This window comes from Natator depressus, chromosome 1, assembly GCF_965152275.1.
Source record: "Natator depressus isolate rNatDep1 chromosome 1, rNatDep2.hap1, whole genome shotgun sequence".
NCBI lineage: Eukaryota > Metazoa > Chordata > Testudines > Cheloniidae > Natator > Natator depressus.
In genome coordinates, this window is record NC_134234.1 from 259684361 (window position 1) to 259700325 (window position 15965).

At 44.2% G+C, this 15965-nt stretch overlaps 1 protein-coding gene across 1 annotated transcript in view; it reads left to right on the forward strand.

Annotated features, from left to right (window-relative positions):
• The first annotated feature begins 5768 nt into the window (after positions 1-5768).
• PLBD1 (phospholipase B domain containing 1) overlaps positions 5769-15965 on the forward strand; it is a 53040-nt gene continuing 42843 nt past the window's right edge. Inside the window, 3 exon segments of the mRNA XM_074950416.1 lie at positions 5769-5934; positions 5937-6042; positions 6044-6141. Of these exon segments, the coding sequence (XP_074806517.1) occupies positions 5769-5934; positions 5937-6042; positions 6044-6141 (370 nt within the window).

The window sequence follows — 15965 nt, forward strand, 5'->3', positions numbered from 1 at the left end:
TAATAACCTGCTCTAATGTGCAGGATTTGAGATTCTATTCTCCCTGTACCTTGTCTGCAGCTGCAAATAAACTTTCTGCTTCTCCACCCCGTTGTGTTCATTGGGTGACACATACCGGGCAACAAACCCCTGCTGTTGTTTGCCTCTGGCACTGGGTGCCGGCAACATTATGGTTTCCAGAAACTTCTTTGACTAAGGAAATGCTTTATAAAACAATAACACAAACCCCAAACTTGTTCCTTGAGCAGCTGCTTTGTGTCTTTCTTGATCATGTATTTCTTTGATTTAAATCCAACAGTGATTTTTTTTTAAACATAAAAATTGAAGGAGGCGCGAACATACATCAGGACAGAATTGAAGTGCTAAGTTTTCTGGAAAAATGAGAGCAGTAGCCAGGGCTGCAGGCATCAAGGGATCATATTAATGTAAAATCCTACACTCAGGAAGAAGAAATACACACCACAGAAACAACTTGGGTATATAACCAAGCAAACATATGGACCAGATTGAACTAAATTGTAATATTGTATTCTGACTACTATTTTTAAATTACTTTTCTTCCCTGTATTATAGCATTATAGTTGCTACAGGGAATGGGGAGGACTTGGATGAAAATGGAAGAAGGTAGGAGGTCCAAAAGATGGCTTGTCCATAGTTCCAAAATAATAAAAATAAAAATTGAGAACCGTTGCCCTGCACTTCTGTTTGGCTCCTTATTAAATTAGTTTTAAGTGGGTGAGCAAAAGGGTACGCTCCCTTACTTTAAAGTAGTAGTTTAAATGCCCTGTCTTTCTAAGATGGATCTTTTTCAGTCTTGAAATATTAACAAAGATAATTACAACACATCCTCTATCCCCTGTCCCAATTTTGCTGCCTATTCACAAATCTTCATGTGCATGTCTGCACTCCCTGAATGGCCAAAAATTTCTGCAAGCTGGTATAATATACTGGCTATCTGACACCACTCTACTTGGTGGAATATCTGACCTGTTTAAGTCTGCATAACCAAATCACACTCTGGTGACTAGATCACTCAGGACAGAAAAGGTCTAATGTTATTATACTAAACAGAGATTCTCCCTTAACTCAAGTGGCAATGGACTATGTTTTTGGAGATAAATATTATGGGTTCCATCCCCGATGCCTTTCATGTACAGGTTAACACAGACCCCATATTTGCAGCCACCAATGTATTACATTTACAGTCCCTAAATGCAGTTTTTATTAGACCTCTCCTCTCATGCACGGTTGGGGTCATTAATTCCTGCATAAGTCCTTTGATTTAAATAGTTACACCACTGATGAATCAGTTGGAATGTGTTATTGTGTGTCTCCTGTCCACATATTCCAGTCCTGTGCATTTCCTTTCCACATATATCAAGGCAAATTCATATTCATTTACCCTCACTTAAAAATATGCACTGTTTCTAATTTGAATTTGTCTAGCTTCAACTTCCAACCATTGGATCTTGATATGTCTTTGTTTGCTAGATCAAAGTGCCTTCTACTATCAGAAATTTTTTCCCCTTCTGCTATTTCAACCCCAAATTTCTCCCTGCTTGTTTTAAAAACAAACTGCAAGGCATTGCATTCCAAATGGCTTAGTGAGACATTCTTCTGCTCCACAACTGGAGAAGATTTTGGTTGCACCTTTCACTTGCTCATTTGAAGTCATCTCACCAAATACCACCTACAGCTGTCTTTGATCAGCGTGAGAGCCTTGTGTTTTGGTTAATGAGCATCTACATTTCCTTCTATGAGTTTGTACATCTGCACTTCATGTTCATAACAGCATTGCTTGTCTGTATTCCCTTTCCATTTGTGCATCGCCTGCAATCCCGCTGGCCATGTTCATCTCTGCATACATTCTGTGTTATTGCATATCTTCACGGATTGAAGATAGTCTGTGGTGGTGTTATGTAGCTCTATAGGTAATTGATTCCAAACCTATCTCAGCACAACTAACATTAGAACACAGTGGCTTCTTAAACATAATACCTTGCTATGGGTTTGATTAAAGTAAATGAGGAACAAATGAATATTCTGCACCCAACACAGCACTACAGGCCCTTCACTTGGAGATCCTAGAAAATATAGGGAAACCAAAGGAAAGACTAAAACCTGAAATGTTTTCCTTGCTAATAGAATTGCAGTAACCTCCTGTATGATGATCTGAGAGGAATGCAGAGAGAGGTGTTGAAAGGAAAGAGCAGTTAGACGCAGCGCGTCCTTTATCACCCTGACGATAGTTCCAACCATGTTTTAAAACTTTTCTGCTATGACAATCAGCTGTAAATCACGTATTGGAGCTAAATATAGATATATATTTAACTCATTTAAATATTCCTTCCTTGCCAGTAATGTCAAATGGAGAGAGCATGTGATAAAAGTGAATTTTTCATTTTATGAAGCATGTTTCATAAACGAAAAATCATGAAATATTTGTTTTCAGGCAAACCTAGCACTTATGCATTCAGCCTTAGACATTAGAACTAATTTTATTGAAGGAGGAATAGTTAGCCACCGCACTGGGGGTTTATCCTCACCTCTTTTTAAGAAGTACTCTGGGACCTTTACCTTTCAACTAGAATAGCAACAAGGACAAAACAGTTTTGCACAAGGATGGTATATTTAGTAGTGCTGCATCCCTGCTACTGCTACAGCACTGCAATATGAGCTTTGGGCATGAGCCCAAGCCTTGGTGTGTGACTTGAACGAGAGCTCATCTGACCCAGATATGAAAGAGCTACCACACAAACTACAGTGACAACCTTTAAAAGAGTCCTGGTAAGAATGGCAATACTAGTTCAGACCAATGGACTATCTAGTGGTCAGTGCCAGATGCTTCAGACAGAGTGAACAGAACAGGGCAATTTATGATGTGATCCATCTCCTGACATTCCAGTGCCAGCCTCTAGCAGTTAGAGGTTTAGGGACTCCCAGAATATGGGGTTGAGTCCCTGACCGTTTTGACTAATAGCCGTTGATGGACCTATCCTCCATGAACTTCTCTCTTTTTTAAACTCAGTTATACTTTAGACTGTCATAACATCCCCTGGCAATGAGTTCCACAAGTTGACTTTAAACCTGCTGCCTCTTAATTTCATGGGGTGACCTCTGGTTTGTGTGTTATGCAAAGGAGTAAATAACACTTCCTTATTCACATTCTCCACACCGTTTATGATTTTATAGACCTGTATCATATGTCCCTCACTCATCTCTTTTCTAAGATGAACAGTTCCAGTCTCTTTAATCCTCACATGGAAGCTGCTCCATATCCCTGATAATTTACGTTGCTTTTCTCTGTAGTTTTTCCAATTCTAATATATCTTTTTTTGCATGCAGTATTCAAGGTTTGGGCATGTATTAACAGCTGCTTTAGAACATCAGGAGGAATACCCAAAATAGGACAAGAAAGTCTACAGGATCTACAAGTAATCTGGATTGCAGGGGGCAGAGCAGGGATGCTGCTGCTTTATCATCTCGCCTTCTGAGACATGACCATGTTGGACATATTTTTTTAGCAGCATAAGGAACTGGTCTTTCTTTGATGGAAAATGTGTGGTCTCACAGGGCATGGCCTCATTCTTGTAATAAATACATTGTTATATTGCGTGCTTTTCTGACAGCCACTTTGTGATTCTTGAACGTACCTGGAAGCAATGGGTTAAAATGGCACCTATTGGAACTAGGTGCTATGGGCCATTGGATGAAGCAGCAAGTCAGAGGCATAACAGCATGACCCACGCAACATATAGGAAATTGCTGCTGTGATGAATCTGCCTCTGGCAGGAAGAGCAAGGATTTAGGAGTGGAAGACAAGCATCCATAGGGGAAGCTGAAGAGAGGCCAGCCCTGATCCCAGCAGTGGGAAGAATGGTATAGAGAAGGGGTTTTCAACCTTTTTCTTCCTGAGGCCCCCCTCAAATGCTATTAAAATTCCTTGGCCCGTCTGTGCCACAACTGTTTTTCTGCATATCTAGTAGCTTAAAAGCCAGGGTCAGCATTAGGGGATAGCAAGCAGGGCAACCGCCTGGAGCCCCATACCATAGGGGGCCCAGTGAAGTTTTGTTGCTCAGACTGTGGCGTCAACCCTGCGCGGTGGGGCTCAGGCTTCAGCTTCCTGCCCTAAGCCCCAGCGTTTCCAATGCTAGTCCTCCTCTCTGGTTTATTTTGATGGCCCCCACAGGGGCATCAGACCCCAGATGGTGAATCACTGGTATTGAGTAGACAATAGGGCATGAGACACTAAAGACAGTTGATCTTGGTTCATTTCCCAGGTCAGAGGCTTCCCCTGTGACCTTGCGCAAGTCGATTCACCCTGTAACGAGCTCCCACCTGTTGCCGGTGTTGCCGGCACCCAGTGCGGGGGGGGTTAAAAAACAGCTGGGGTTGGTTCGCTACCCGGTGCGCTACACCCAATAATCACAATGGGGTGGAGAAGCAGAAAAGTTTATTTGCAGCTGCAAAAAGGTACAGGGAGAATAGAATCTCAAATCCTGCACCCAGAGCAGGAAGTTACACAGGCTTTTATACATCCGTTTTCCCAGCATACTTATCCAATAGCAAGCTGCCCTAAGTATCCATATAGCCAGCCAATCCAGTTCCCAGCTAGTTCCCTTGTTCTCTGTATCATTTGTTAAACCATACATAAAGCTGCTTTATTCAGCATTGTTCTTCCATATCTGCCCTGTTCGGCCTTGCTTAGTTTCAGACAGTCTGACTCTGCAACATATTGTTGCAGATCCTCAGCATAACTGCTGTGAGTGCCTGCAGGTGGGGCGGGGAGGGGCCAAGGACACTTGGGCCTCGTACGCAGAGCTGCTGCGAGTGCCTCCAGGTCGGGGGGGGGGGGGGCGCCAAGGACATCTGGGCCTAGTGCGAGGGGGCTTCATCGACACTCGTGGTCTTCCATCCCCTCGAGTTACCTAGTGGCCATGCCCCAGTGTCCCCAACACTGGCACAGAGAGCCAGAGGCAAGCAACAGCTGGGTTCGTTGCCTGGTGTGCGTTGCGCCAATGACCACAACGGGGTGGAGAAGCAGAGAAATTTATTTGGAGCTCCAAATAGGGCGCAGGGAGACTGAGCTGTCTCAAATCCTGCAGCAGTGTAACAGAGTCCAGTATACATTTTATACCTTTTTCTACTTCACTACACAAGCTTATGCAACCTATTACCTGTTGCCCCGTACAATACTGTAGCCAATCGGCGAAAGCAGCCAGTTGTGTTTTTCCTCAGTAGCATTGCCCGAGCCTTGCCTTATTTGGTCCTATTTGTTACTAGTTTTTGCTAACCATTTCTGCCTTATCTCTCTGTTTCCCAGGCCGAGGCTGGCCTTGGCTGGCGAGCCGTGTGCAAACCTGTCTGTTTGTGTGCTAGCTTCCTCAGTGTTATGCAGCATCACAGAGGGTTCAAGAAGCAAAGGGGCCTTGGTTTATCCGGGCCTAGAGCAGGAGGGCTTCATCGACACTCGTAGTCTTCCACCCTCCCCAGTTACCTAGTATAGTGCCCAGTGTCCCCAACACACCTGTAAAATAGGAGCAGTTCTCTCCCCTCCCTCCGCCCATAAGTCCCTTGCTGAGCGTCAGGGCTGAGGAATACACAGGCACCTAGATAGAGAGACACAAGTGTGAGCAAGGGCTGGTAGGTGGCACAGCCCTGGGGCTGCTGCCGCGCTGAGGGGCTTGTGTGGGTGGGTTTTGTGGAGCATGAGTGGAGCGAGCCAGGCGGGTCGGCAGGGCCTGCCCCGCCCCCGTGTTTGGCGGGAAATGCTGGCGAGGCGGGCCCGGGAGCGTCCAGGTGCCGCTGCCGCCCGCCCCCTCTACGGCGGTGCCGTGTCCCCCGGGACAAGCCCCCGGCCAAGGCACAGCCCGGGCGGGAGGGCGGCCCCCGGGCAGCGAGTGCCCGGGGAGTCTGTCCTGTGTAGCCGCAGCCTCTCCCCCAGCACAGGGCTCAGCGGACGGGGCGTGAGCCGGCCCCGGGAGGAGGCGGGGGCAGCGGCGGGACCTGCCCTGAGCTGTTCCGAACTTCCCCAAGTCCCGCAGCCGGGAGACGCGGGGAGCAGCATGGCCCGACTCCGCCACGCAGCCTGCTGCTGCTGCTGCTGGGGGCTCATCCTCCTGTGGGCGGCGGCCCGAGCAGGTGAGAGCGGCCCCCTGGCGATAGACAGACACCGCCACTGCCCCGGGGGACGGACAGACTGACCCCCCCCTCCGGCAGGGGATGGAGAGAGACAGTACACAGCCCCTTCAGCGGGATGGAGAGAGAGGGACAGACACGGGGGCCGTCTGGGGGCCAGACAGATACTGCAGCCCCCACAGCCTGTCGGGGGCTGCCTTAGAGTCTGTGCCAGGCACCCAGGGTGGCTTCCCAGCGCAGTGGCAGACAGACAGACCCCCGCAGGGCTCCCCCTCCACACCCTGAGCGCAGCGCGGCCTCGCCGGGCAAAGGGCTGACCAGTTCCATGGCTCTGCCTGCCTGAGCTCGTCCCTCTGGGTCTTCTCAGAAAGATACCCACGTTGTATCAGAAAGGCAGCTGGAGCTGGTTTTGTCTGCCACTGACGCCCATAGCTACAAACCTTTCTTGCTGCTTGTGGAGTTACTCTTCTTAATCTTATTTTCTATAATAAACCCTTCAAAGTGGAAGCAGGTGCAAATTCAGTGATTGTGTTGTGCACCTCCAGGTCCATTCCCTAGTGAGCCGATAACTGTGCCCCTTGCTGCCCAGAAGGATCAGTGTAGCTGAACTGGCATGAAGTCGAGGGTCTAGCCATGATAGGGATGTTTGAGGCAGCCAGGACACATTATAAAGGGATTTAAAGCAAACGTCCCCTCGGTCAAGTCCTTCAGTTCTGATAGGAATTAACGATAGCCGATTGGTAGGCAAGAATAGATGCAGCACTACTTCCAGAGCAGATCATGCCCTGCAGTCCAGAGGGTAGTCAGTACAAAAAAGTTTATTTAGGTGCCCATATTTCCTTGTGTATAGCTAACATACCCAGTGGAGAATAGTGTCTGTAGGCACGAAATATTATAGTAAAGAATATGATACATTACAGTGGTCCCCAACCTTTCTGTGGGAATAGCATATTCCTATTCCCAGAAGACTATGGTGGGTGCCAGACACTCCGGCGCTGAAATGCCACCGAGAAATGGCAATGCTTCTCGGCGGCATTTCGGCAGCGTGGTGTCCTGCGGGTGCACACAACTACCCTGGCAGATGCCATTGCACCCGCGGGCACCGCGGTGGGGACCCTGTGATACAATGTTACAATTTGTAACTTTAATGTTCTGATTTGTGGGTGTATAATAAATATTGTCCTTTTAGCCCGAGAAGTGCTACATAAATTAAAGATCTGGTGTTTTGTGTCTGTATATTAATTTGTTGCTTTTACTGTGATCAGTGGGAAAATATCAGGTTATTTAAAAAAAGTTTCTTGTCTATATTACAAAGACGAGAAGGGATCCTGCACAGAGCTGCTTTTCATTTTATATCTGCATAAGATATTTGTAGCCAAAGTTGTAAGGTTAAAATTAGGTTAATTTAATAACTAAAACTGATGTGAGCTATAGCTCACGAAAGCTTATGCTCAGATAAATTAGTTAGTCTCTAAGGTGCCACATGTACTCCTTTTCTTTTTGTAAAACTGCTGTAGCACTTTCAAACTCCTTCATGGATTGCTTTGATTTTTCTGCCTCTTGTTTATTCTGTCTATTATCCCACACCCTGGTGACTTCAAAGCCAAGGGTTGGATTTAATTGAGATGTACATTTTTGGTAGCCCTGCAATTTTCTGTAGAACTGGAGCTTCTATTTTAAAAATTAATTTCCCACCTATTTCATTTGAGAAACCTTGCAGATATGAATGAATGCCATGGGTCTAATTGTATGCAGCTAGAAAAAAATAGCCCCTGAGAAGTGTGAACAGTCCTATTAACCTCAATGGAAATATGAAACGTCGTGATGAGAACAGAAGGGATTATTCAGTAACTGGAAGGAAGGAGGAAAGAGAAACTAAAAGGAAAAGTCTGGTCACTCAGTAACAGACTTAAAGGTGGCAATTTTGCAACAAAGAAACTTCAAGAACAGACTCCAACAAGAAACTGCTGAACTAGAATTAATTTGCAAACTCGATACCATTAACTTGGGCTTGAATAGAGATTGGGAGTGGCTGGGTCATTACACAAATTGAATCTATTTCCCCATGTTAAGTATTCTCACACCTTCTTGTCAGCTGTCTGAAATGGGCCATCTTGATTATCACTACAAAAGTTTTTTTTCTACTGCTGCTAATAGCTCATCTTAATTAGCCTCTTAGAGTTGGTATGGCAACTTCCACCTTTTCAGGTTCTCTGTATGTATATATATCTTCTTACTATATGTTCCATTCTATGCATCTGAAGTGGGCTGTAGCCCACGAAAGCTTATGCTCAAATAAATTTGTTAGTCTCTAAGGTGCCACAAGTACTCCTGTTCTTTTTGAGGAGAGGAGGAGGAGGAAGTTAAGGCAATAGCCCATGGTATAGAAAATACTATCCAGAGTTCAAATTTGCAAGAAGTAGTCTGACATCTCCCCCAGCACAGGAACAATAGAAATATATCAGAGTAGGAGGCAGGAACTAAATTAGTTTCTTTCTTACCACAGGTTTCAGAGTAACAGCCATGTTAGTCTGTATTCGCAAAAAGAAAAGGAGTACTTGTGGCACCCTAGAGACTAACCAATTTATTTGAGCATAAGCTTTCGTGAGCTACAGCTCACTTCATCGGATGCATACTGTGGAAAATACAGAAGATGTTTTTATACACACAAACCATGAAAAAATGGGTGTTTATCACTACAAAAGGTTTTCTCTCCCCCCCCCCACTCTCCTGCTGCTAATAGCTTATCTAAAGTGATCACTCTCCTTACAATGTGTATGATAATCAAGGTGGGCCATTTCCAGCGCAAATCCAGGGTTTAACAAGAACGTCTGAGGAACGGGGGGTGGGGGGGAGAGGAATAAACAAGGGGAAATAGGTTACTTTTTATAATGACTCAACCATTCCCAGTCTCTATTCAAGCCTAAGTTAATTGTATCCAATTTGCAAATTAATTCCAATTCAGCAGTCTCTCGTTGGAGTCTGTTTTTGAAGTTTTTTTGTTGAAGGATAGTCACTTTGAGATCAGAAATCGAGTGACCAGAGAGATTGAAGTGTTCTCCGACTGGTTTTTGAATGTTATAATTCTTGACATCTGATTTGTGTCCATTTATTCTTTTACGTAGAGACTGTCCAGTTTGCCCAATGTACATGGCAGAGGGGCATTGCTGGCACATGATGGCATATATCACATTGGTGGATGTGCAGGTGAACGAGCCTTTGATAGGGTACCTGACAGCAGGATTGTCTGGCTATGTAGACTCCCTCCTCAGGCCCTACGCTACCAGCACTCCCAGCTACCTTCGAGACACCACTGACTTCCTCAGGAAACTACAATCCATCGGTGATCTTCCTGATGACACCACCCTGGCCACTATGGATGCAGAAGCCCTTTACACCAACATTCCACACAAAGATGGACTACAAGCCGTCAAGAACACTATCCCCGATAATGTCACGGTTAACCTGGTGGCTGAACTTTGTGACTTTGTCCTTACCCATAACTATTTTACACTTGGGGACAATGTATACCTTCAAATCAGCGGCACTGCTATGGGTACCCGCATGGCCCCACAGTATGCCAACATTTTTATGGCCGACTTAGAACAACTCTTCCTCAGCTCTTGTCCCCTAACGCCCCTACTCTACTTGCGCTATATTGATGACATCTTCATCATCTGGACCCATGGAAAAGAAGCCCTTGAGGAATTGCACCATGATTTCAACAATTTCCATGCCACCATCAACCTCAGCCTGGTCCAGTCCACACAAGAGATCCACTTCCTGGACACTACAGTGCTAATAAATGATGGTCACATAAACACCACCCTATACCGGAAACCTACTGACCGCTATTCCTACCTACATGCCTCCAGCTTTCACCCTGACCACACCACACGATCCATTGTCTACAGCCAAGCTCTGCGATACAACCGCATTTGCTCCAACCCCTCAGACAGAGACAAACACCTACAAGATCTCTATCAAGCATTCTTACGACTACAATACCCACCTGCGGAAGTGAAGAAACAGATTGATAGAGCCAGAAGAGTTCCCAGAAGTCACCTACTACAGGACAGGCCTAACAAAGAAAATAACAGAACGCCACTAGCCGTCACCTTCAGCCCCCAACTAAAACCCCTCCAACGCATTATCAAGGATCTATAACCTATCCTGAAGGATGACCCAACACTCTCACAAATCTTGGGAGAGAGGCCAGTCCTTGCTTACAGACAGCCCCCCAACCTGAAGCGAATACTCACCAGCAACCACATACCACACAACAGAACCACTAACCCAGGAACCTATCCTTGCAACAAAGCCCGTTGCCAACTGTGCCCACATATCTATTCAGGGGACACCATCACAGGGCCTAATCACATCAGCCACACTATCAGAGGCTCGCTCACCTGCACATCCACCAATGTGATATATGCCATCATGTGCCAGCAATGCCCCTCTGCCATGTACATTGGGCAAACTGGACAGTCTCTACGTAAAAGAATAAATGGACACAAATCAGATGTCAAGAATTATAACATTCAAAAACCAGTCGGAGAACACTTCAATCTCTCTGGTCACTCGATTTCTGATCTCAAAGTGACTATCCTTCAACAAAAAAACTTCAAAAACAGACTCCAACGAGAGACTGCTGAATTGGAATTAATTTGCAAATTGGATACAATTAACTTAGGCTTGAATAGAGACTGGGAATGGTTGAGTCATTATAAAAAGTAACCTATTTCCCCTTGTTTATTCCTCTCCCCCCCACCCCCCGTTCCTCAGACGTTCTTGTTAAACCCTGGATTTGTGCTGGAAATGGCCCACCTTGATTATCATACACATTGTAAGGAGAGTGATCACTTTAGATAAGCTATTAGCAGCAGGAGAGTGGGGGGGGGGGGGAGAGAAAACCTTTTGTAGTGATAAACACCCATTTTTTCATGGTTTGTGTGTATAAAAACATCTTCTGTATTTTCCACAGTATGCATCCGATGAAGTGAGCTGTAGCTCACGAAAGCTTATGCTCAAATAAACTGGTTAGTCTCTAAGGTGCCACAAGAACTCCTTTTCTTTTTTCTTACCACAGAACAGTGAAAAAAATCAAGAAACTTTTGCTATAAAATGGATGAGAGTCTAATTTTGTGGGAGGGGTGGTGATAGGAAGAGACGTAAAGCTGTTCTACCTTATCTCAAAGACCTATTTTTCAAAGAACATGAATCATTTGTGTGATTCAGGAGTCAGTGGAAAGGTAAGGAAACTCAAAAAGAAACTTGAGATATGGAGAAAGTGTTATAGCCAGTATCTAACTGCCTCAACAGCTTTGTACTTAGGCATTCCCCTGTCCCCCAAGAGCCTGATTCACTTGGCCAATGAACCCCTATGCCCTCCCCTCCAAATTTGAGTGAGTGGACTTGAGACCTGGTGCGTGGGATTGTAGTACCACTTAGGTTTGGCCTGGCTAAAAAAGTGGTGAGGCTCCGGAGCTTATGCTTGTATGTATGTTTGTGAAAATCATGCATGGAAGATTAAAAATGCAATACATAATTCACATAGGGTTTGAATGTTCCCCCCTCACACCTTCCCACCATTTGCGCATATCAAGTAACTAGTTTTATATAATGGTAAGTGTGGTGAGATGAAATATCTTGCTTTGACTTGATAGTATGGGGGGAATAAACATGAGTTTGGACCAGTAATTAAGTCTCCCTACTGGAAGAAGGAAAACCCAAGTAGTGTATATCCAAATAAAATAGAAGGTATTGTCCTTAGATTTGTTTCTTAATTTGGAAAGGATTAGGTTTCTTCTCTAATATATGTGCAGTATAAGGAAATCTATGAACAAGTACTAGAGATTTAACATTTGATACATATTTCAGTCTTAAATGTACTTTGAAAGAGTGTAAACTTCCTATTTTTGGGGCGGGGGTTTCTGAAATCTTATTAAGCAGATAGTACAAGCAGTATCAAAATAAAAATAAAACTGGAAAAACACCATAAGTTCCTCACTGTGGTTGAACTGAAATATTGAACTGAGGTTTGACATCTAACTATTGAGCAATGTGTTTGTGGGCTGAAAGTGAAAGAGGTACAAATTTGTACAAGTTCTGCATTTGTGGTTGCCAAGTTCTGCAGAAATCACTTTCACGGAGATGGTAGGTATGGTGTTGTACAATTAATCCTTTGCATTACCCCACGTAATTTATACTGTCCATCAAACTTAATTGTGCATACTTTTTGTAATTAAAATATGTTATTTAGTACATTCAAAGCACTTGACGAATACACCCAAACACCACTGAGGACTAAGCTTGCAAACTTGGGCAAAAAATACTGGTGCTATCACTCCCCCAAAGTTGCAACTCCTGCAGTTTTAAGGAATAAGTCATAAAATATCAGGGTTGGAAGGGACCTCATCTAGTCCAACCCCCTGGTCAAAGCAGGGCCAAGCCCTAAATCCCTAAATGGCTCCCTCAAGGATTGAGCTCACAACCCTGGGTTTAGAAGACCAATGCTCAAACCGCTGAGCTATCCCCCCTCAGTTGTTTAAGATGTCTAATTTTAAGATAAGGTCCATCATTTAATAAGCTTTTTAAAATATGTAAATCTAACCTAGGACTGGCCGAGCAGCAAGGAAAAAAATAGTAATTAAGCAACACTTGAAGAATTTTACTGGTGTTATGAGATGTGCCAAATGGTATTTGAGTAGCTGTGGAGCTGGTTGAATGCTGGGGGGGAACAGTCTTTAACTTATTTGATTAATATTAATTACATTTGTCAAATAACATATACTGAATACTGTTGAACCTGCTTTCTTTGCTTTTCTCTCTACTTTCTCTTATTTCTTATAGTAGATTGTGATTTTTTTTCTGGACATCATCAGCAGTGTCTGTCTCCTCTTTTCCTCCATTCTCCCTCAATCTGTTCTCTGCTTATTTCTCTTCATTGTGTGCTCCACTGTCTACCATGCATTGTATATCTCTTCTTTTTTCTACACCACCAAATAAAAGAGCACCTCATTTTTAGCATATCCCATTAGTCTCTCCCTCTCTCCCATACCTACCCACACATGCAGACATAGGGCTTGGGAATTTTACCAGCACCTGATAACGGAGGACCACCATCTACCAGACACAGACTGATAAAAGATGGGTAGTGGCTTCCACTGTCTAGGATATCATTAGTTGAAAGCAAACACCACTTAGCTTTTGGGGAAGAGGAGGGTGCTAGGATTAATACTAGAGTGCTGTCTCTAGATCTTTCCTTGAGGAAGTCAATCTTTCCTATCAGCCCCCAGCCAGTATGTATTTGCTAAATTTGAATTCCCCCCGTAACCCTCAATGACTACTGGAAGGGAGGAGGAGTATTCTTGTTTCATTTGCTTTCCCACCCCTATGGTGTCTTGGCTGCTGTAGGGTGTGGTAGTAGGTGTCTCCACAAACTACCCTGTCCACAGGGTTTTTTTTTTTTTTTTTTTTGACTCATCCTCAGTGAATAGCTCCAATGTTCACCTCTGGTTGCTACTCAGACCTTCCCAAGCAGCAGCAGAACAGAAACTGACCCAATTATTATCAGTGGTACTGCTGTTATTCAGAATCCCTGTGGACTGCAGTGGAAACTGATAAGACAGTGGCCAGCTTTCACTCTGCTGCAGTTTAGCAAATCTGTGAGCAGCTGTGGCACTGAAACTGTTTGAATCACTTACACTTGGTTCCTCTTTATCTTTGCAAATACCAGGGGTAGAAATTTTAATTTTTTTATTTATTTTTAAGACACTTTAGACTCTGCAGAAGTTGATATTATTCACCTGGGAAAGATTCCAGACAAGTTTTCTCAAGTCCTGTGTATGCTATTGATTTTTATAGAAGGTTTATTAATGTGACAAAAGTTCAGAAGAACTATAATCGCAAGGTCCATCACCATATGTCAGTTCTGTGTGTTTGCTTACAGAGTGAAATGCTAGTAGAATAGAAAAACTGAAATGGTCTGTGTGTTGAAAAAGTTTGGATTATATTGTGATGTAAATTTATGTAAGTGCATTCAGACCTTGCTAGTTTGCGGTTTCATGTGTTTAGAAGTGTTACAGGGCAGCGCTAAGGCTGAATAGGTTGACTGCAAGCCAGGTGGAATGAGTTAAGAAGGACTGGATGGATCCCTTAAATGTACTTTTTCAGACTCTAGTAGTAGTGTTTGAGTTTTTAAAAAAGTATAAAATGTTTTTGGAAGTTAGCTGGACTCTACTGAAACAAACTTAACTTCGTTTTGAATGGATATTTTTGTTGGGGATTTCCTTCATTTAAAAAAAAAATCAAAGAAAGAAAACGAACAGCAAAAGTTTAAATTGGGTTGGCTTGTAAGGCTTGTGAGAGGAGAGTACTTTTCTGGCAGTTCTTGTGAGCACATCAAAGCTTGTCTCCCCTTCGGCAGATTGTAGTAAGTCATAGAAGGGGAGGAGTGAGTTGGGGATGGAGGAAGAGAATTATACCCGCTTGGGATGTGAGAATAGTGGATGACAGAGGGGGAGAGTCTTCTATTCACACCAAAAACTTTATGCACTTAACAGATTTTTATATTTAGAAAATGTTAGTGTCTAGTTTTTAAATGTGGATAAAAACCTCCAGCGTTCCCCATTCCATACTTACTTTTGATGTCCCTTTTTTGTGCTCCCAGATTCTACACACATGCCCACACATACATGCATACCTTCTCCCTTTAATAATAAGATTGAACAGTTAATTAGCTCTTTTCATCCGTAGTTTTAAAGCAGTTCTTCACAAAGCCTCTTGCCTCCCTCATTGCCCCTTGCCCCCATTTTTAGACCAGGGAGTACAGCTCTCCGTGGCTCCCACAAATCCTACCCTTTAATGCTTCCCATGGTCTCCTGCCCTCAACCTATCCAAGCATCCCCTAGTTTAGGCCCAGGAAACCATGCAGTCAGCAGCAGGTCAGATTATACTTATAAACATTTAAAAATAAATTGAAAGCCTACTATAATAGCCTCATAAAGACAGCTTTGTACCAGTAAAAAGAAAAGGAGTACTTGTGGCACCTTAGAGACTAACCAATTTATTTGAGCATGAGCTTTCGTGAGCTACAGCTCACTTCATCGGATGCATACTGTGGAAATTGCAGAATACATTATTATATACACAGACACCATGAAACAATACCTCCTCCCACCCCACTCTCCTGCTGGTAATAGCTTATCTAAAGTGATCATCAAGATGGGCCATTTCCAGCACAAATCCAGGTTTTCTCACCCTCCGCCTCCCCACAGACAAACTCACTCTCTTGCTGGTAATAGCCCATCCAAAGTGAGCACTCTCTTCACAATGTGTATGATAATCAAGGTGGGCCATTTCCTGCAGGAATCCAGGTTCTCTCACCCCCTCACCCCCCTCCAAAAACCACACACACAAACTCTCCTTACAACGTGCATGAAAATCAAGGTGGGCCATTTCCAGCACAAATACAGGTTTTCTCACCCCCCCACCCCCATACACACACACACAAACTCACTCTCCTGCTGGTAATAGCCTATCCAAAGTGACCACTCTCCTTACAACGTGCATGAAAATCAAGGTGGGCCATTTCCAGCACAAATCCAGGTTCTCTCACCCCCCCCCCCCCCAAACCCCCCCCCCACACACAAACTCACTCTCCTGCTAGTAATAGCCTATCCAAAGTGACTGGGTTTTTTTTTGGGGGGGGGGGTGAGAAAACCTGGATTTGTGCTGGAAATGGCCCACCTTGATTTTCATGCACGTTGTAAGGAGAGTGGTCACTTTGGATAGGCTATTACCAGCAGGAGAGTGAGTTTGTGTGT